The 21,446-nt window shown below is 37.6% G+C and overlaps 1 protein-coding gene across 7 annotated transcripts in view; it reads left to right on the plus strand.

The window, feature by feature from the left end:
- LCLAT1 (lysocardiolipin acyltransferase 1) overlaps positions 1–21,446 on the plus strand; it is a 115,038-nt gene that overhangs the window by 57,453 nt on the left and 36,139 nt on the right. For all 7 annotated transcript variants that reach the window (XM_064648023.1, XM_064648025.1, XM_064648022.1 and 4 more), the window contains one exon: positions 5,546–5,662. In XM_064648023.1, coding sequence (XP_064504093.1) covers positions 5,546–5,662 — 117 coding nt within the window. The remainder of the gene's footprint in view (positions 1–5,545; positions 5,663–21,446) is intronic.

A 21,446-nucleotide genomic window follows, 5' to 3' on the forward strand; every position in this document is an offset into this window, starting at 1 on the left:
CTGTACTCGTGTTACCTGATGGGCTGCTGCATGCTGTGCTGAAAGCCCTGACAGATTGAATACCCATGGAGCCTTCCCTGGCTTTTCCCATTATTAGGATCTCTACTCTCAGAAGCTTCCCCTTCACTCAGCCACTGTTTTTTTCTAAAACTTCTGCTGGGCTTAATCATCTTTGAATCTCTTGTCCCTGATAAACTTTGTTTGCAGGTGGCAATAGCTTCAAAAGTTAAGGGGAGCAAACAGGTGGACAGAGTGTGATTGCACAGACCTTTTTTCCTTGAGGAACAGCTGAAAAGCATGTAGGAAAGCTAGCTAGAGCTCAGGTTTTGGCAGGAATGTTGTCTTGTGGATGACAGAAGGTAACAATAACTGCAGTTGGATTTTTAACTTTTCTAGTAAATTTGCAGTACAAAGAATACTGTTCAAAAGCACTGGTAGGGGTTGATCTAATGTGTAATAGTTTCAAAATAACCCAAGTAAGGACAATTACTTATTTTTTTCTTAAAATTGTGAGCCAGTGTAGTTTTTCTCACTTTTATGCAAACCTCTAATAGATAAATGAGGGGTTTATTTATTTATTTATTAAGATAGACTTTGGGAGTTCTCATTTATTCTTTCAGTGTCTGGCACTAATATAATTTGAAGGTACTTGAAGTCATAGAAGTTCATGCATGCTTTTATCATGTACATGCATCATTTTATCATTTTTCTTTTATCCCAAGTGGAATTAAAGGAAAAGGCAGTAGTTAATAGTCAAATTTCAGTGCTAGCAGAAAAGAAAAAAGTAGTAGTTGAGAGTTGTTCAGAAGTACTTGTATTAAAGTTGTCCAAATCAGTTTTCAAATAGGATGATGAGGGAAGTTTACAATTCTTTTGGGTAACACCCAGCAAAATACATCAGCCTGGATGGTGTTGACTCTGTAAAAGTAAGTCAGCTTGTTTGTTTGAGAGGAGCTAATGCTGCATACATATTTCGTAGGGAACAAACACTTAGCTTTTCATTGGGTATAGATCTTGGAGTTTTAGATCCAAATACACTTCAGACTCAGATGAATGCAGCTGTTACTGCATTACGGCTTTCATCATAAAAGTGATGAAATCCTAGAGATCTTTGTTTTAATTCAAAATTAGCTCACAAACTAAAAATGTAATTTGACTTTAAAAAAATTAAATTTGTTCACTTTTTCCACTAGTTTTCAGGAGCAAAAGGCAATTTAACTTCTTAAAATCTGTAACTCAAAAATCAAGAAAATGTGTTAGCATCAGCTCTTCCTCCAGTTACTTTAAATGAAATTCTGAAGTGTGGTGCTTCGAGAAAGCGCTGGCTTTCTGAGCTTTTTCAGTAATTTTAAAATGTGATAAATGGGATTTGCCCACATGATTTGGAGATAAATGAGAAAAAAAAATGTAATCAAATTAATTACCAAAGGCAACACAGGAACAAAAAAAAGTAAGACGTTTTGGCCAGAATCCTTAGAATCTTGTACTTTTGTGTTGTTTGACAGTCGCTCTGCAGAAATGTTTAAATACTCAAATAAATTGAACTACTTGCGCTTGTCACCACCATCCTAATGAATGTATGCTCTGAGGGGCTGCAGGTATTAGCTGAAGGAGATGGGAGAGGAGAGGCAAGTCAGTGCAAGACCCGAGTAGACAGACCATGAAGCATTTCCGTAAGTGCCCCACATCACCCTCTATTGATAAACTGGCTGCTTTCCATAAAAATAACTTATTCTCCTTAGTCTTTTTTTATAAGCAAATAGAACGAAGGAGTTAAAATGCAAAATACTCCTAACAGGAATGAGGAGCAAAAATTCTGGGAGTACGTTTGCTTTGACTTAAATACAGTGAAAGAAAGAAAATAACCTGTTTCTAGAAAGCAACACTTACTCATGTTTTTCAGAGAGAGTAAGCATTAAGGGGCATTACCTGTAGCCAGATGATGTGAGTGACCTTTTGGGATTGAGGAGACCCAAACCAAGTTTATTTCCAAGCCCTGTCGCAAAAGCTTCTTGATGCTATTTGTTTTAGTAGGTTGAGAGAAGAGAACACATTTCCTCTTTTTAAGGAAATTTTTAGGCATATTTAACTTTTTTTTATTCTTTCATCTGTGAATGTTATAATCTGGCCAGCAGAACAATGAGGGATCTGCGTTAAGTTTGGCAGTGCTGACAATGTAGCCTGGTCCACTGGTTAAGGGATTTTAAAGAGGTGTTTGTTGTACGAATTCCCTCAAGTTGCAGAGGATGTAAAAATGGGTTTCTAATTTCCTGGATCAGTTTTCTAACTTCTGGGTTTCGTGTAATGAGGAGCATCGCATGTTCTGTGCCTTTTGTTGAATCCATTTCTGAGCAGCTGACTTGCTCTCAATTTCCCCCCAGGGCTTTTTGGGCACTGGTGTCTCTCACAAGGATCCCATGGGCACAAAGGTGCTTCCATCGACTGACATGATGGCAGTCAGAGCATTTGTTCATAAGTAGTAGTAGAGTAAGAAACTGGGTTTTTTCAAATGCTGAGACTAAAGGGAGAGGGAGGAAGGGCATTATTCTTAGGTTTTTTGTAGAGTGAAGGCATATCCTACCCTTGCTTTCAGTATGGCATCAAAACCCATTGACCTTCCTGACTTGCTGTAATAAACAATCATGTTTAATGCACAAAGACCTGTGGCTTGATAGTTGTTAGGAAGGGAAGAGGGAGATGATTTTTCCAGATGACACTGATCATTGTGTTAGCTGGGAGCGTTACTCTAGTTCTAAAATCCCATTACACTAGGGTAATGCAAAAGGGGAAGGGAACAGTCTCTGTTATATAAAACTTACAATCCAGAGGCAAGACAGGGATACAAATGTCAGGAAATAGCTGAATAGTGTTGGCCAGTGTGGTGATGTCCAGCTGTTCACACGTTTTTAGAATGGCAGTGTAGTAAAGGGAAATTTGGAAGATGTTTTGCAGATGTTTACAGTGAGTTCTTTCCAAGTACAGGGAGGTGCACTAAGAGGAGGTTTGAAGATGATTGTTTCAAGGCAATGGGCACTGGAGGTCCCAAATTTTTTTTAGCAGTATCAATTAGGTCTTACTCAGAGAATGAGTGTGCCCATTCCCTCTTTGGCTTTCCTGTGGTTCAAGTAGGAGTGTTTTACAAACACCGAGGAATTCATTTTCATACTCCCTCTGAAGCAAAGTGCTAGTGAGCAGACACAAGGAGATAGTTTTTCTGAGTGCTCATTAACTGTGTGCACTTTGAGATGCTTAAGAACTGCTTGACTTTATGTAGATTTATATGGCACTTGTGTCTCAAAGCTCTGATTGACTTGATTAAGTTTTCCACAGTGAAACCCCAATTTGGATATGCAGAAAATGAAGAAGATTATACTTTTGTCCTTTGGAAACAACAATATATTAGCTTAAGAACTTTGTGATAAATTAATTTAAAAAATTTTACTTGAATCACTACAGAATCTGGAAAAGAACTCTTGATTTGAATATTTTTTTATAGCAACACTCTTGGTCATCAGTGTAATTTCTTAAAAAATAAAGAGTTTTAGTTGTTGAGCTAATACAAGTATTCCTAAGAGATAAAACCTGGCTTTTTGGAGGAGCATTTAATAATTACCAGATTACTGTTGCCTCTTCTGCCATTCCAAGTCTTTCCCATTGCTCACTTTGCAAATTTTGCCATTGCAATGGGAGTGCAGAAGGCAAGTCCCCTTCACTGATTCAGAATGGTCCATTTGCAGTATTGATTGGAGTAGTAGTCAAGGAGACAAAAATAGATCCTCTGACCATGTGGTGAAAGACATAATGTATATGTCCAAGGGAAGATAAGTTACGTAGCCAAGTGTAATTTTAGTGTTTCACACATTCTGTAATTTTAGCAATGCTTTTTGAAGTTGTACTATTTTTCAAGTATTTGTACATTTTGGCAATTTGGCAAGAATTAAATATTTGGATTCTCTTTGCTGAATCACTTGCTTGGCTACTGTGCAACAGCTTTCCTCGAAATCACATGGTCAGGAAATCTGTGCACTCAATCTTAAGGGTTATATATGTGAAAAGCAGCACCATAATGCTTGGAAACAGTAGGTCACAGGGAAAAAATACTCAGCACGCTAATATAGCATTTATTAATTGGTAGATAATCTTTTGGGGGGGCACCCGCATTTCTTATGAATAGAGCTCTTGTAATTTAGGGAAAAAAAGGATGCAGGAATGTTGCATTACAGCAAAAAGGAAATTTCTCACTACTGTTGATTTGTTCACTTACGCTGCTGTGCCTTTACAGGAAAAAATTATGAGGATTGTAAGGGGAATCACAATCTATCACTTCTGTTAGATTATTAAACAGCAACATGTTTTTCATTACTTTATCTGTCATCTCTGTTAACTATGAACACTTGAAAAAGACCTTTTTCTGCTTGAAAAACATGATATATTGCTTAAACAGTTATTTTGTTCCATAGATCTGTTGGTGGGATTTTGTCTTTTAAAACACCTGCAAAACTTCATAAATGAGTTATTAAATAAGCTAGTTGATCAAATTGGTTTTTACCATGTTGCCAAGGGAACACTGCATGTGTCCATTGCCCGTTGGCTCCAGGGGAGGCACAGCAGTACCCACAGTAAAGGACTAAATGTAGCCAGCAAAGTCCATTTGGCTCCTGACTGAGGCTGGTTGGAAGAGCCTTCTGCACATCCTGGGAAAAAAATTGCTTCCTCTCTGCCTGTCTTCAGAAGTTTTTGCTTTGGTGTCCCCATCTTCCTTGTTTAGTGGGCTCTGTTAGCAACCAGCTCTGGAAAGCCTTTGTCTGGCTTTCTCGCAAGAGGTTCCTTCTTACCAGAGGTTTGAAACACGTATGTCACGGGGTTTAGCCATCCTGCTTTTCAGATGCCTTGTGTGTACTCTACCTACAGTAGCAGGCACATGCTGTGACACTGAGTCACTTGATCAAAAAATTAAAAAACAGGGTATGTACGTGCAGAGCAGGTTGATGAATAAAATGAGGCGAATTCAGAATGAAGATGTAAAATACAATTCTAATGTATTAGATTAACTGCTTTTCTCCATTTAATGTTTTCTTTCTGAAATAAGTTTAATGTGATTAAACACTGATCTCAAGGTATTTCTGTACATAGTATTAAACCTACATTACTATACATTGTGCCTTTTGAGTTATAAACCCCCTGAAATGCAATTGAGCCAGTTGACACATTTTACTGTAAAATGGGTATTGAAGTCTACAGGGAACTATTAACAGACTTTAATTTGTAGATTTCAGGTTGCATTTGATAGATATGAGATTTGCTGATTATTTTCAAAGATAAATGAACGGGTAAAAAGGCTTTTCTTGCAATCCACGTGGCTCTTCCTCATACCATGGTATGGCCAACTGAAAGCGCACTTGCTGTCTGCCTCCCACCCAAAAAGCTGTTGTACATTTGTACTGTGTGAACTGCTGTTGAACCATTCCTGTCGTACGATCATTAAATTTATTTTGTGGTCTACATGCACACTAACAGAAAATGGTGCTTTTTATTCTCTCCTCAGCCAACACCAAAGCCCGCAGTAATGAATTCGCTGAAAAGAACGGATTTCAAAAATACGAGTATGTCTTACACCCGCGAACAACCGGGTTCACTTTCGTGGTTGAGCGTCTAAGGGAAGGTAACCCTGCTCTCTTCTTTTCTTTGTTTAAGAAAACAAATCTCACCCAAGCTGTTGAAGCTGATGTTCACAAAACAGATAGAAGTAATTCCAGGAAAACTGATCACAAAGAAAGCCCTTGTTTGCAACCCTACTTTAAATGATTGTAACATGGAGAGATTTGAGAGAGTTGATAAGAGACACTAATATCATCAGGAGTATGCAGTGAAAGAAAACGACCTTTTTTTTTTTTTCTTAATATTGTAGCTTGTTTAGTGGTATTACCTCAGAAAACTAGTGGAAAAGATCCTAAGAAAGTTTAGCCTTATTGCCTGTACTGTCCTCTACCCCAAGTGGGTGGTTGACGCTGAACACACAGGCAATTATGTCACTGCCCTCTCTGAAAAGGCTTCTGATTTTAAGTCCTAGAGCTGAGAATACAAGTTGTTATGTTAAAAGGACAAGCAGCATGTAAATGCAGCAAGTTGGCTGCCCAGTGCTGTCAGCTTTTTTGGGCGATGGTGACTTGGAGAAGTTCTCTAAAATAGAAGTTGTGCTGCTTGGCAGGGTGGTGGGTAAGAGAGCATGTGATACTTGCTTTTTACCTAGAAGTGGTCTTCCATCCTCTCTTAATCTGGGAGTTGAGGTTGAGTCTCTGTTATCGGGAGAACTGAGTATAAAGATGTGATTGCTCGTTAGATTGAGATGTCTGTGGGTTTTGGGAATGAGCATTTTGATGAGGTTTGAGGACATAAGGATGTAACCTTTAAATGGTACTGATGTGGCAGAGGTTCAAGTACAGATGAGTGAATATTTGCAGGATATATGGTTGAGGAAAATAAACATGTACAGTAGATATGAAGTGACTTTTTTATAGGCTAGTTCTTCAGGGGAAAGCAATTCTAGATCTTTAACACATGCTGGTTATTTTGACTGCCAAGGGAAGAAGTTTGAGATTATTAAAAAGAATAAGGGCCTGCTGGTAGGTTTTTTTGCTTGCTGGAATCCTTGCTTGAATTTCAAAAGCAGACCTGGCTTGCATTTTACCTGCTTCCTACTAAACAGATATCCTAACATTGCTGTAAACTCTTTGGTATTTTGTCAAGGTGGACAATCCCAGCTGTACCACATATCTATTTGACCCTATTTATGTTGGACATTCAGAGCCAGACATCTTAGATTTTCATCTGTCTTGAATGTTTATTACTCAATTTGCTGTAGTAAAAAAATTTGCCACATACACAATTTCAAAAGTGTGTTTTACTTAAATTTTCACATCAATAAGTTAGCCTACTGCATAAAAATATTTCAAGCCTGGAATAGATTTTCAGTTAAAGAAATGTTTTCCACTCGAAATATTAACAAGTTAAAAAAAATGATTCTGCATTTGCTGCAGAAACAAGCTTTGTGGTTATACAGTAATTTTCTAATTTTATAAAAATGCTTTTCTCTTCCACTGCTCTATGAAAGATCTTTGCAAATTAGGCTGTTGGATTATAAAAAGAAAAATAGTTGAGGCTGATTAACTGATTTTATGCAGTAGAAAGCTGGAGAAAAACCAAAAACATTCCCAGATAATTTTTTTGTCCAGCCTTTCAAGTGGTTTTAAATCCTCTTTTTATTTAAGGCAGGCAAATATTGTGTGAAATATTAATGTCCCTTTAGCATTGAATTTACTAGGTATTTTGTACCTTGATAAGCTTTGTAAACTACATATATTACAACTGTATGCTATTATGTAGTAAATTATGTGCAAAAAGGTAATTCAAGTAGTATTTTAAAGTACTTGGTTATCACTTATTAATTTTATCATTGGTTTTCAATTGTTTGCAAATGTGCCAAATGTGGACCATTTGTGTTGCTGTAGTTGCTGGACTTTAAAATAAATGTCTTCATCTTTTCATCTATACAATATAGATGTTCAGGTTGATATTCAGATGCTGATGGCCCAGTTGGTACCTAGTGTTATTGTGCAGCTCTGGTTTGAGCTATTGACTATGTCTTTTTTACAATTCTGATTTCTGACACTAACAGTAATAAAGAAAACCAGGGTTGTCAAGGATACAGCGTAAACCTGAGTTCCTGTTTCTGAACTGTCTTAATGCTACAATCATAGTAATAATCATAAAAATAGACTTATTTCCTTTTATACTGCTCATAACTGCAAGCACAAAGCAATGTGTGTGACTTTAACATGCAGGAGGGAGTGGTTGAGATTTTAACATCATGTTTACGTCTTTGAAAGTATTTTTGTGCATAGATGACAACCCTATTGCCCTAGAGCTCTCTAGTGAATACATTTTGGCCTGTGGCTGTCTTCCATTCCTGAGGCTCAAGTGTCTTTTCTTCAGGCTCAAGTACATTATTTTGCTCCAAGAATAAGTTGATGAAAAGAGGGGGAAAATGTCATTAGAAGTTTAACTGCTTTTCAAATGTTGAAGAAACTAACCTAATTTGGCAAGAACCCTGATTAATATGCATCACAAGCTGTAGCATGAAAGAATTACCTGTTACTATATAAAAATAACAATTAGCGACCCTTCTGAATAGGAAATGAAGAATCAAGCAAAAATAACCTTCAGTAAAATGTTGCCAGTATCTCTGCAAAGGAGTTTCTTCCCAGAGGAGGCACTGTCTGCATCCTAACAGTATTATCTGAGCAGTTACCTTTGCTTTCCATAGGTGGCAAAAATCTCTGAACCGTATGAATGGATTTTTGTTATTGATGACCAACACTCAAATTCCTCTGGCTGCCTTCTCGCTCTTATATGGTCATTCTTTCAACTATTTGCCCATAAATGCTGCAGTGGTGGTTTCTAAGTCACTGCTGAGATTATGTGAGCTGAAAAAAAAAGATCTATTTAACCTGCAATAAAAATTGTTTAGGCCATACATATCCTTGGCTTTTGAGTCGTACCTTTCTTTCCCCATTCTGGTTCTTCATGAGTGGTAGCTCTTCCCCCCTGAGCTGACTCTTCTAAACAGAAACCCAGGTAAAAGCTGAACGTTTTTCCTTTTCATTATGCTCAGGTGCCAAAACAGTGAAAATGTTATTTTACCTGTGAATGGTCATATTACTGTTTTCTCATCCATAGAAACCATGGAATCCCCCAAGAGCAAACACAGACTGTGAACATGCTTTAGGTGTATAATTAATAATATACTCAGGAGAATAAGGACTGCAGTTGTTGCTTGACTATTGATGGAAAGATAAGAGAAATAAAATAGGTGATTTGCTTCTTTCTAATTCTCTTCACTTGATCAAATATATCAGTTGTCTTGCCTAAGCTGGTTGGAATCCTGATAAATGCTGTATTTCTTTGGGGAACAAAGGCAAGAATTTTTTGAAAGATAGGGTCAGAACATGTAAATGAGCAACAGAAAAAGAACTCTAGGCACCAAAATGAGGATTGGTGACTTTTTTTACCTCTCTTTAACCATCTCCTAAAATCATGTTTAATCCTTTCTTTTAAGCCTAAAATTTTGAATAGATGTTATGTATGGGGTAATTTTTGGCAGAACTTGGGTTAAGGTAACTCATCTCCTTTTACAAAATGTGTGACTTTGAAAAGGACCGTAATGTGCAGGAATTTAAATAAGACTTTAACAATGTTAATTGAAAACATTTGTGGTTTACAGAAGGCTCTTGAAAATCCAGTTTGTGAGATCCTTCTATAAAAGGTCAGGAGGTTACTCAGAAATGAAGTATAGGTTTTCAAGCCTGGTTGTATTTTATAAAGTTTTTTTCTGAAGTGCCAAATGACATTGAAAGTTCAGATGGCTTGAATGTTCAGTTTCAAAGGGAAGGAAAATAATACTGGTTGATTTGATTCAATATTGTCTGGATTCATTGAATTACATATATTATCTTGGCATAATATCTGTAATTGTAGCCAAATAGTCTGTCAAGAGAAAATAGCTGTTTACAAAAGTTTTCTTAAAATTACTTCATGGCTTTTAAGTATTTTCTCAGGACTAAATAAACAGTAAGTGTTAAGACAGAACTAAAGCTTTAAAGCATCATTAGAAGATTATTCATGCTTTTGCAGACACTCATTTCTGCCAACATTAAATTTAAACTGACCTCTTTTTGACACTTCCTCTACAGTCGTCAACAGTCTTAAATATCTGTATGCATGGGATTGGATGTTCCCATTATGGGGTTTGTATTTTACTACGTTTACAGTATGATGATCAGTCAGAATTATTTGCCTTATTATAGTATTTCAGCTTTGAATTTATTTCTGGTTCATAATTAGTCAACTGAAAAAAATATTGCAGATAACAGCTGCCAACTGCAGCATCCTAAAATAAACAAAGATACAAATTTAACTTCAATGCACATCCTTACCAATGGAATGACACCATGATTCTCATCCTTTTTTCATGACTGGTTCAAAATTGATAGTTTTGCCTTAAAAGTAATGTTTAGACACACAAAATCAGAAACTAGGCTGTATTTTCTAATGTTAATACCTGAGTTTTGCACTTGTACAACGTTTCAGTAATTAAATGCAGGTATTCCAACCTGTTTCATTGCTAGGGCAGTAAAGTTGTATTTAGGTGTTCAATCCAGGATATCTATGTATAAAACTATGTAAATGTTTTAATCCTGTGATGCTTAATGACTATTATACAGATTCTGTATGTTTTTATACGTGGAGTATCCACTTATGCATATTATCCTACTTAACTCTTAATGCCATTTCTTTGGGTTATTGTACAATTTGCTTATATGGCACTTCTGAGCTAATAATCTAGGGAAACAGTTTGTGATTTGCAGATTAATATATAAGACAGTCAATAGGAGATGATGTTGAGCAGTTCTTGAAAGCTGACACGTAAGGGTCGGCTCACTGTGCTGGGGTGTGAAGGAACCGGGAGTTAGGCTGTGGGTCTTTGTGAGCGGCATCTGGGTGTCCTCGCTGTGCATCGAGAATACAGCAAGCTCCCATATAAATCCCTAAGTAGCTTATGGACCATCTTTAGCAGATGATTCTGTCTTGAGCCCTGCAACTGTCTCAAGAGCAAAGGGACTCAAATTTGAGACATTTGTGTAAATGATGTTTAAAATTGAGACTCTCAGTTTAGTAATTTATTAATGAGATCCTTTGGCTTGAAGGAGCCAGACTGTATTAGCTCCCAGAGCTTTTTTCTTACTCTGACTTTGAAAGAGAGAGAGGAGGATGCTTTTATGAGTGGATGAAATGAGGAATGTTACCATGATACTGCCAGGGACTTGTCTTCTGGTATACTTGTCTTCTGCTTCTACTCTGTGCAGTTATGTCTGAAGCACCTACAGCTTACAAGGCAGATGACATTCGTTCTTTCAAATATAAAGCAAAGCAATACCAATTTCTAAGTGCATTTTATTTGGGCTTTTTAAAGGGAAAATTGATGCAAGTGTAAAAATCAGGTCTGTTCTTTGACTGAAATGCTCAGGCTATGGTGGTTGGGGTATATGAATGAACAGATGTACATATTAAATATACTGCTTTTTATTTTGTTACACAACTTTTCTTTCCTTTTCACATAAATATTGGGTGAGGCATGCGGGTCTTGATCACAGAAGTCTGCTGAGTTACAGAGGTTTTATGTGCTCCAACAGAACTGTGTACATGACTTCAGCAGTTTTCAGGCTTGTGCATAATTTGTCTTCTGTGTAACAGAGGTACAGGACGTAGAAAGGCTCCACGTCAAATGACAGAAAGGGTTAGATCTGTTGTTTTAACAAAATTTAGCCTCCCACATTGTGACTGAAGAGATTCCTGACTCCTAAAATGATATGTTGGGCCACTGCCAAAATTTCTATGGGTTTTGGCAAGGCCAAACCTTGCACACTGACCAGCACTGCCATCTCTCAGAGCAGCCCTCGCCTGTTTGTGCTGGTTGCTCAGCGCTTGTGTAAACCAAAACCAGCCTGTTTTCAAAATAGGAAAATTTAAGTGTCCACATGAGCCTTAACTCTAGGTCCTCAATCAATTAATTTCACCCTTATGTCCATCAGATCTGCAGAGATTAAGCAGCAACTCTAAACCATCATTTCTTAATGCAAGGAAATTCTTTCTTCCTGATTTTTTTCCCCCCTCTGTGCTTGTGTTCCTCCCAGAGTCATGTTACTAAGTAGACTGATACTCTGAAATTACTGAGCTGTTGTGAAAGAGCTTTGAGCAAGTTTTTAGCTTAAAATGCAGTATTAGAGCTTCATGGGCTGTTGTAATTGAACTTGTGCTTTTATGAGAATTGGATCCTGTGCATTAAATAGTATAGCCTTTGATATAGAAATATCAGTATGTAAATTGAAGCTTGCATGCTTTTTATGCCTTTTGTGTGTCAGTAAAAAATTCATAACGTTAGTTATTTTAAAAAAAAAGCAGAGACCTCGTTCAAAAGCACACTTTTATCGCTAGGCATGTCTGTGAAATTCAGCAACGCAGAAAATCAGGTGCAGGCTGTTGTGCTTTATTGCGAATGCTGACAGTTGTCTCTGTATGCTGGAACATGGGAAAGGGCAGCTCGACTTTTTCCAGACTCATGTTAACCATTGATGATTACCATATCTCGCAAACATCTGCACGTGTTGGCTGCGATGCACTTCTCAGAATGAACACCAGCTTTCTGTTAGATATATTTTGGCCTTTGGAACACATTGAAGTTTCTGTTTCTCTCCTTTCATGACTTACTAGAGCAGCAGTCTGCACGGCTTGCCCCACCTCTGTGGCAGACAGTCCATTGTTTAGTCCTCCTGGGAAGGATTTGCTTTTCCTTAATTACTCTTTTCTGTCAGCCCCCATCCTTTCCTCTGTCCATCCTCCACTGCTTTTGAGAAGGGAGCACAGCCTTTCACTGGAGGGTTTATGGTATTAGAATCGCTACCCCCTTTAGTGTTTGCAGGTTGACATGTTGTTGTTTGTGTCACCACACATCTGTGGTACTCATCAGAAATATTTCAGGGTTTACGTTCTTGAGCCTATCAAGATCAACCTACTGAAATAATCCCCATACAGTCTCTTACGTGTCAGTCATGGCTTGTGACAAGCAGATATACCATGCAGTGGATAATTTTCCGTTTACCTCCTCACAGGAAATTAATAGTCACAGTGGTAACTATGCTAAAAACTTATTATTTGCCAGCAGTTACCCCACAGTGGTATTAGAGGTTTCCACTGTTTTCCCTTAACTCAGAATACACAGTATCTGTGGTAACGATGTGGTAATGTTTGGCGAGTGTGGACTTTTTTAATTGCTTCAACTGGAGGCCTGGAACGATGTTAGCTCATCAGATTGCATATGTAAAAGTGAAGCTTGGCCACAGAGGAGTTCAGGGAAAATGATTGCTCAGGAAAAACTAGAATAATTTTCTTCAGAATTAAGAAGATGTTCCTGCTTTTTGTTTTTAATCTATGGTTTATCTCCTTTTGAAAATATTTTTAAGAAAGGTTTTTCTGGTTCTTAATGTACTTTATCTGGGTGGTGGACTAAGAGGTGTGTCTGCCAGGCTAGACTGGGTCAGCATCTCTCTGGCTATGTGTTTTGAAAGGTCATTCATCTGATTGGAATATTTATCTGGTTTGGATTTTTTGCTACAGTGTAACTTGCAGCAGCACAGTAAGCTTAGCATAGAGTCTTGCAATACCCTTGGTGCTCCCCCAAGCCTGCACAAAGCATCAAACAGCCCATTTTGTGGGCTTCTTCCCTACATCCTTGTGATGGGCTTGATACTGATAAAGTATACTGAATATTGTCAGAATTGTCAAGGGGATTTGGGTTTTTGTGTCAGAGTACTGAGAGTTATGGTTGTTTTTAAAGACTTATGGCTTCATGACAGACAATAGGTGAGCCTCAGGTAAAGTACAAGTTTATTAATTACTGCTCATTCTTGTCATTCAGTGATCCAAGAATTTGCAGGTGATGTTGGTTGGATTGGTAGCATATTTAATTATTGCTGAAGTTGAAATTAACTCCTATAAACAAAGGAATAGTACTGACATCTATTTATTTCACATGCTATTTCCAGATGCTTTACACAGCATACCCATTTCTCAGCTCTGTTTATTAGTAAGGCAGATAATTGCTTCAAGCAGTCTTGAGGAGAGAGGAACCTAAACATACTTTTTCCATACTCTTTTTTTTTTTTTTTAACTGCATTAGTTTCCGTTAGGAGATGATGTTTCCTGATGTGTTTTATTAGAAAAATAGCAGCATCTACAGGCTGAATAGACTAATCCCAAATCAAGAGTCCCATTGTAGAGGAGATTCTCAGTCATATTTGTTAGATTTCCCACTCTTCCACTTTTTGCAGATGCTAGCTGTTTTCATTTCCAGCTGCATTAAGGTTGCTGCAAATGTGTTTTGTGTATTCCTGATATCATTTTTCTATATGAGTAATTGCTGGCAGGGGAGAAGGTCCATGGAGTATCATTTCACTTACTGGAAATGTTGGAATCCTCAAGCTGTTCAGATATAGCCCCCAAATCTGTAAGATACTAATAAAACTTTCAATGTCATCTACTTGCAAAACATGCTGCTTATGTATCATTAAACCTTAAGTAGTTTGTTTCTTTCATTCCTTTCTGCTGTTGCAGCTTCAGCTCTCCTTCCCTTTGCCCTCCTCCCAGTCCCCTGCCATTATTTTCAGGATATAAAAAAATTAGCCCACCATCATACTTTTCCAAGCTGACTCAGATCCCTGAGTTTAGCAATCATTTGCAAGGCTCTGCTCCGGAGATGTTGAGAGCAGTGCCACATTCATGAATCCTGGATGTTGCTATGAGACTGATACTGAAAAACGAAAAACATAAGAGGGCAGAGGAGCTTGGGAAAAATTGTAGTAGAGCATAAATGCTTTTTAAAATAGATTCTTATCAAAACATGAACTTCAGCATAAATTCAACTCTACACCTCATTCATCACTATATATGTAATCTGAAATATTGCTGTCTTTGGGACTTATTTTGTCAACCTTTTTCTGAACTGCAGGATTCTGGAGGGCAGGAAATAAGGTCTTGGCTCTCTGTGTTCTCACTAAACATTGGTAGGATATAGGAAGGGTTTCCCTTTACTGCCTATGCGCCATGCCAGTTATTCGAAGTGCTGTACAACGTGAATTAGGTGTTATAACGAAGTATATTACAGTTATGGTGTTTGAATGTATTTTCCCATAAATTTGTTTATTTGTGGAATGGCTACCAGTTAAGAACTGGAGAACTATTTTAATATGCATTCAAGTTGGTAGTGTCTCTCCCTAACCTTATTTCATACCATTAAAAACTAATAATATCTTAAAATAAGCATCTCTGAAATGCGTCATATCTATATTTAGACTTACGCAAAACTGTCATTTTGTTTGTGCTTGTTGTCATTGTTGACCTTGCAGTATAACAGTAAAAGTAAGTGCTCTTGATGATTTTAAAATAATACCAGAAGCAGAGATCTGAGCAACCTTTTAATCACCAGTCCTACACTGCACTGCTCTGGAAGGAGCCAACCTGACCTGATGGTTTCTGGTATGACATAGACGGTAATGACATCTGTTAGGAGAAAAGCATAGCATGCACAATAAATAAAAAGAAGAGAGACATTTTCAAAATGCTTCAGAGACTTTGGAATTTGTGAGCAATGGCACGTTTGCGTTGCCTGGAAGTTGCTATGGGTACTGATGTTTAAAAGCCAAACACACACAGGGCAGACCTTAGGGACATAAGTCCCATTTAAAATCCTATAAGAATTAGTGTTCTTTTATATCTGCTTGGATGCTTTTGAAAAATCGTCACTCAAAAGGATTCTTTCCTTAAGTGCTCTCCAGGTTCATCCTGTCAGCAGCACCATTGTGATTTAACCAGTTGACTTCTGCCTTCACTTATCCAAAAAGCATTCCTTCCGAAAGATCTGAAAGCTCCCTGGCTTCCTCTTTCAGCCCTTTTCTTTGCTGCTCTTGTAGCACGTATCAGAGAATTAAATGAAACATATGCTCAGCAGCTATGTGGCTCCTGCTTTTCTCCCCATTGTTCACACACTATCTGTGAGGCTCGTGTCTTTTTGAGGCAGGTATTTCACTTTGGTACATCTGAAACACCCATCTCACTGATATATTAGCCTTTTTGAAGCAGGTAGCAGTTAAGCTGCAGCTGTCTCAAATAGTGCACTCTGCATGTTCACAGCATTGCAAATATTTAATAAACCTGTTAATAATACATTCCAAACCACACTGAGCAGCTATGGAGATTCATCAGGATTTATGCTACCTGTGGTGCTAACAAATTCAGTTGACATTACACACTGAGACACAGATGTAAGCATGCACTCAGTGTTAAAATACATACATAATTTCTGATTTATAATAGCAGTGTCATACATTAGGATAGAATGTTTTCAAAGGATTATTCTCCTCCTTGAAGGTATAAATAATCCTCACTTGCAGTCCTGCATTTTTCTGTATTCTGGCACGTGTTGTAATCAACCAGCAGCATATTCTTTTTCATGTCTTCTTGTTTGGATAGCAGTGGACAGCACAGAATTCATTAAAACGGAACAGCCAAAATGCTTATAGAATATAATGCACCTGTAACTCAAATGGTGGGGTTTTTTCCTGTAAGGTCTGGTATGTTGTTTACATACAGAGATGTGTGTATCTAGAGGAGTTTTGATTAATGATTTCTGTCTTGGCAAACTGTCTAGGATGAGGATCATATTCTAAAACCTAATTAATATAGTTACAGAAAACAAATCTTACTTAGCCTTTGTGAATTTATGCAGTGAGGATATATGTCCCCTGATTTTTTATAAGGAAAATTATTTTACTTTGCCACTCCCTCTAAGCTGACTGAAAGCACTGTGGCCAGACAAGGGCTGCTTTATACCCCAAATGAAGAACTGTGGTTACGAAGCTGTGGTTACATGGGTTTCAACTAGTCAAGCCTGTGAGCAAACCAAGGTCACTCAGTCTGCAAAATATTTTGAGGCATCCCCCGGCCAGGGTAGCAGTGTTATTCAGAATGAGTTTCACTGGCCTCTTGCTGAAGGTCCATTGCCACCTCTTGACTGGGCAAGAGGAGGAACTCAAGTGAGTAACTACACATCGCTTTGAAACCATTCAAGGATCTGCTCTTGGTATGCTCTGTCTTGATCTACAAGTGAAATGGCCTCATAAGGGGCTGCATCCTTTCAAAGTAAAACAGTAGGAAAGTGTCAGGCATTCAGATTGCATAACTAAATACTGACAAAATGGGAATTTCAAAAAGGGAGATTGAATGCAGCCCTCTTGTGGTGTATACTTTGGAGAGAGAGAACTAATGTGTTTTGCCAGTTTGGTATTTTCTTTGCTTAGAATGACAAACTTCTAACAATGTATTTCATGCATTCTCATTTCAAACGACGGTAAAATAAGTCAGAATGGAGAGCTTTTACTGGCAGGGCTTTGGGGTTGATCTGCTATGTGAGAAGCTATAAAAGAATAAAGCAAGTTTATATGTTCTCTGGAGGATCCCAAGAAGGGTGAACCTGAGGAAATAAACAGAGTTTCTTCTTAGGAGAAAGGTGGAATTTGGGTTATATCTCCAGAAATGTTGCCTTTATTTTGAAAAATTCTATAGTAACTCTTTAACAGCTGTTATTTCAATATTATTTTCTCAAAATATATTGCTATCCAGAAACAGATTCCTAAGATACTTTTGTTATTTTAGTAGAAGAGTTGTGGCAAATACAAAAGGATGTAAGTAGTGGAGATAGATGAAAGAAATGAGAGGCTTGAAGATGTATAGTCTGACAGCAGAGTATGCTTCCACATCTTATAAATACAATAATGTGTTTTATACCTATGAGTAATCCAGACTACACTTTGGGAACAGTGTATGTCAAATGAGATATTTGCACATGGTTACATAATAAGAATCTTCTAGCTCTCAGATTTTGTTCTCTTAGGGAAAAAAAAGGAAAGGACAAAACTCCCCCCAAACAAACAAGCAAACAAAAGAACACACAAAAGTTTTTTCTAATTTTCAAGTGATAAGTTTCTTCATTGGCTTGTTACTAGATTTTACTTCTGCTTTATGGAGCAGAAATGTCATGTTGCTTTTTCCTCCCTGGAATTTGCTATGTATACTTGATGTGAAAAAAATGAAGAGTTATCTTGAAAAGGAACACCAGCATAGTTTTAATCCCAGAAGTATGACACTTCACAAAAATTGTTCTCTGAAAAAAAATAAACATACTAAGAAACCAATTTTAAACAAATAAGAACATGAGCAATATTCTGGTCAGGCTTTTGTCACAAAATAAACAAAGACTATCGAGACCTGCATGTAAAATATATTTTGTCTGCTACTTAGCACACACTGTAGCTAAAATGGAAAATTCTGTAGAGCCGAATGATAGCACTAAGTGAATTGGCATTTGCAATTAGTTTTCCAGTGGTTTGGCTGTATTAATAATGCAGCAGAAGGACAGGATATCCTTCAACTAAGTCAGTATGAAAAAAGGTTTTCATTAGCATTACAATGAACTCTGAGAACTAGGTATTCTTACTCACTGGAAAAAAGGTTTGGGGAAGCAAATTTCATGTTTGAAAATGTTTGGTGAGTTTTGGAGTGTATCTAAATATGATTATTCTCAGAAACTGTTTTTAGTATAGTGTAAGGATAAAGTGTCTTTCTCAGGCTGTTATTGTAATTCATAAGATGTTATTTTCAGCAGTGTTTATTACACAAAAGAATGTTCAGAACCAGATAAATACACTAGGGAGCCTGGTTAAATTGGAATAAACCGAAGGAGTTAGTTAAAGTTACAAGAGAAACAAAATACTGACATAGATGCAATAAATTATTCTTTCTGTTGTTTTCCTGTAATAGTCTACTTTGGTCAAAACCAAAGAGCAGTAACTAAGGTATTTGCATATTTGTGGGCAAATTTACATGAAGATCACAAATGTTCTGATTTATCAACCAAGGTAAAATGAGATTGAAGCAATCCAGTCCAGAGGAGCAGATGCTTATCAGCAGAACCTTGGCACTGAATGTGATTAATTGGAAGCCATCAGATGCAAGTTGCTGACGATGAATGGGTAGACGAGGAAGCAGAGTGCCTTTTTGGAACTGTTGTCACCACAGACCACAGGGCACTTGTGTTTGACAGAATGGTCAAATTAGTCCAGCCTTCATAACAGAGTATGCGATTCTGCTAAAATGGAGCTGACCATCTGGCAGCCTACAGCAGCTTTGGAATTTGCTGCCTTCGCCAGTGTACCCCATCCTGAATTATGTGCTTAGATTTTAGCCTTATGCCCAGCTACATCATTATCAGCCAGTAAGATCATTAAACAATAGCTCAGGATCATCGAAATTCTTAGTCTTTTCCACATACTTGGTTAGAACACTATCAGGATTTTTGTGGGGGATCCCTTCCTACGCTTCCCTGCTCTAAACACTTGAAATATACTTTCATGTAATCCTTCTTCACTAAGTTATTGTGGGACCGTCCTCTGCAGATTGGCCTGAAAGAATGTCCTAAGTGACATCACCAGTTCTGCAGAAGACAGTTCATTCTTGATGTTCTTTCTCTCTTATGCCACTTTACCCTTTTTTCTGTCTTCATCTGAGAGCAGAGGGAGAAAACTCTGAAGTTCAAGAGAACTAAGAAATGTCAAACCTTCCTGATTTTGTCTACTGGACATTTCTGCTTTCTACTCTCTCTGCTCTTATCACCACATTCCTGCTCTGGCACTCACTACAGTGCAATTAATTGCTAGTAATTTCTGTGTGTTATGCTCAGTTTATTCTTCTCTTGAAAGAAACAGAATTTGATGGGCCCCTCTCTCAAGCTCCCAGAGGATGTGTGAGTACAACTCCACGAGGGACAGGAAGGTCTGTACCAGAACCTCAAATGGCATGCTGGGCAGAAGGCAGAGACTTGGGGTGAGGTGTCCAGCTGTAACTTTTTCATGAATTTTTGACTGGGCTTGAAAATAATTGGCTGTAACATCAAGTCTGGAAAGGAAAAACTATTAAGCCTCTGTTAGCAAACAAAGAGCAGGTAGTCACCTTGTTAAGCATAGGTGAAATCTGGACCAAAGTGTCTAGTCCAAGAGTAGCAGATGTGAGTGGAACCTGATCTCAGAACTGCAAACTTAGAATTCTAAGTATCGTAACAGGGAGGGAAATGGAAAAGTTGTTTTTATCAAACCTGTGCCCCAGCTATTGCAATACCTCAGTATTGCTCAGCCTTAGTGTACTGTGAGAATACAAACGTCTTTAATGTTTTGGTTTTTTTTTAAATATAGCAGTTCTGTCTTATCTAGTCATAAGGTAGAAATTCCTTTGCAGGAATTTCAGTGGCTTTTAGTTCAAGATTGTGTTAAGATAACTTTAAGTGTTCTGTTTTGGCTACCAGATCCTTGCAGAATCCCTCACTTGTTGAAGTTGGTAGAAAATTTCATACTGACTGTACTAGAAAGATGGTTGCGTGTGTTCTTGCATGTGACAAAAAACCTGTATAATGTCTATATACAGCAATGTTTAACATCCTGGTGTGTCAAATAGATATTGATGTGTTTATTCTGTTTTAGTGAGGCTTCCTCTGCATAGCTGTCTTGTATGTCAGTATGTTGGGATAGGTAGTATGGCTTTGAGAAAAGGCAATATAAAGGAGGTGAGAGAAAGTCAGCATAGATGTGTGTGTTTGAATGCTCACTCAGTTGAGTGAAACTGCAGTGTACATCCCCCTTAAGTGTAAAACACTGGAAAAAAGAATCAAAACACAGAAGAGGTGAAGATGAGTGGGAAATTGCTACTCATCTGTTGAATGGAAACTTGATGTTAAATAAGATCTTCTTATGTTTCACTGTTTGAAACACAGTAAGAGTTCCAGGAACTAATTACCTAGCAATGGATGATGACATGGAAATATATTAAATATACATAGATAGCTAACCATGAATACTTGATGCATGCAAAAGAAGAATCTAGTTAATTTTTATGTAAATTAAGCAACATTGAATGTGGCAATGTAATAAGCAACAACACTGTTTTGCATTTGAATAGAACAAAGCAGCAAATTCACACTTGAAATAGAACCTTTCTTCTTAAATTGTCTATTCCTGGATAGATATTTTAATGTATGCTTTATTCATAGTAAAAACGTGGTCTTCATAGGTATCATCTTGTATAGAAACAATCAGACAATTTAGCCTTTTAAAAGCTAATTTAATTCTTTGGTGGGTTTCCTGTCTGTGTTCTCTCTTTTAATGATTAAAGGGGCGAGTGTTGAATCAATGTGATAAGAAGGCATAGTTAATGCCAAGATCGTGTAAGGACTAGCTTATTTCCAAAACTTTGTGGAAGTAATGAAAAGAGGTGCTCCGTACCAAGAGAGTATGTTGGGTGTAGACCGGTCTGGCAGAGATGGAGATGCTCCAAGGGCAGGTTTAGATGCACCACGCTGCTTCCTTGGGGGAACAGCTCCAGCATGAATTCGGATGAGAGGCAGCAGCCTGTTATCTGGAAGACAGAAAACTCACTTGTAGTGAATAAGTGTAGAATAAGAACTGAGGAGGACTGGGTAGAGGGAAAAAGTTCAAAAAGAAGGTGCATATGTCTTTAGCCTTCTGCTGCAGATTGCTTGATAGATGGCAGTGCTTATCATGACTTTATGCAATGGTTTATTTATGCTGCTCCTATTGCTTCATTCCAGAATCGTCTATGGATACATAAAAAGTTCAAATGTAGATGTATATACCTCTTAAAACTCTCTTGGAGCTGTAAGTCATTGAGGGTGAGGGAGGAGGGTATTAAAGCAATTATTAAATGTATATTAA

This window comes from Pseudopipra pipra, chromosome 3 (genome assembly GCF_036250125.1).
Source record: "Pseudopipra pipra isolate bDixPip1 chromosome 3, bDixPip1.hap1, whole genome shotgun sequence".
Classification (NCBI taxonomy): domain Eukaryota; kingdom Metazoa; phylum Chordata; class Aves; order Passeriformes; family Pipridae; genus Pseudopipra; species Pseudopipra pipra.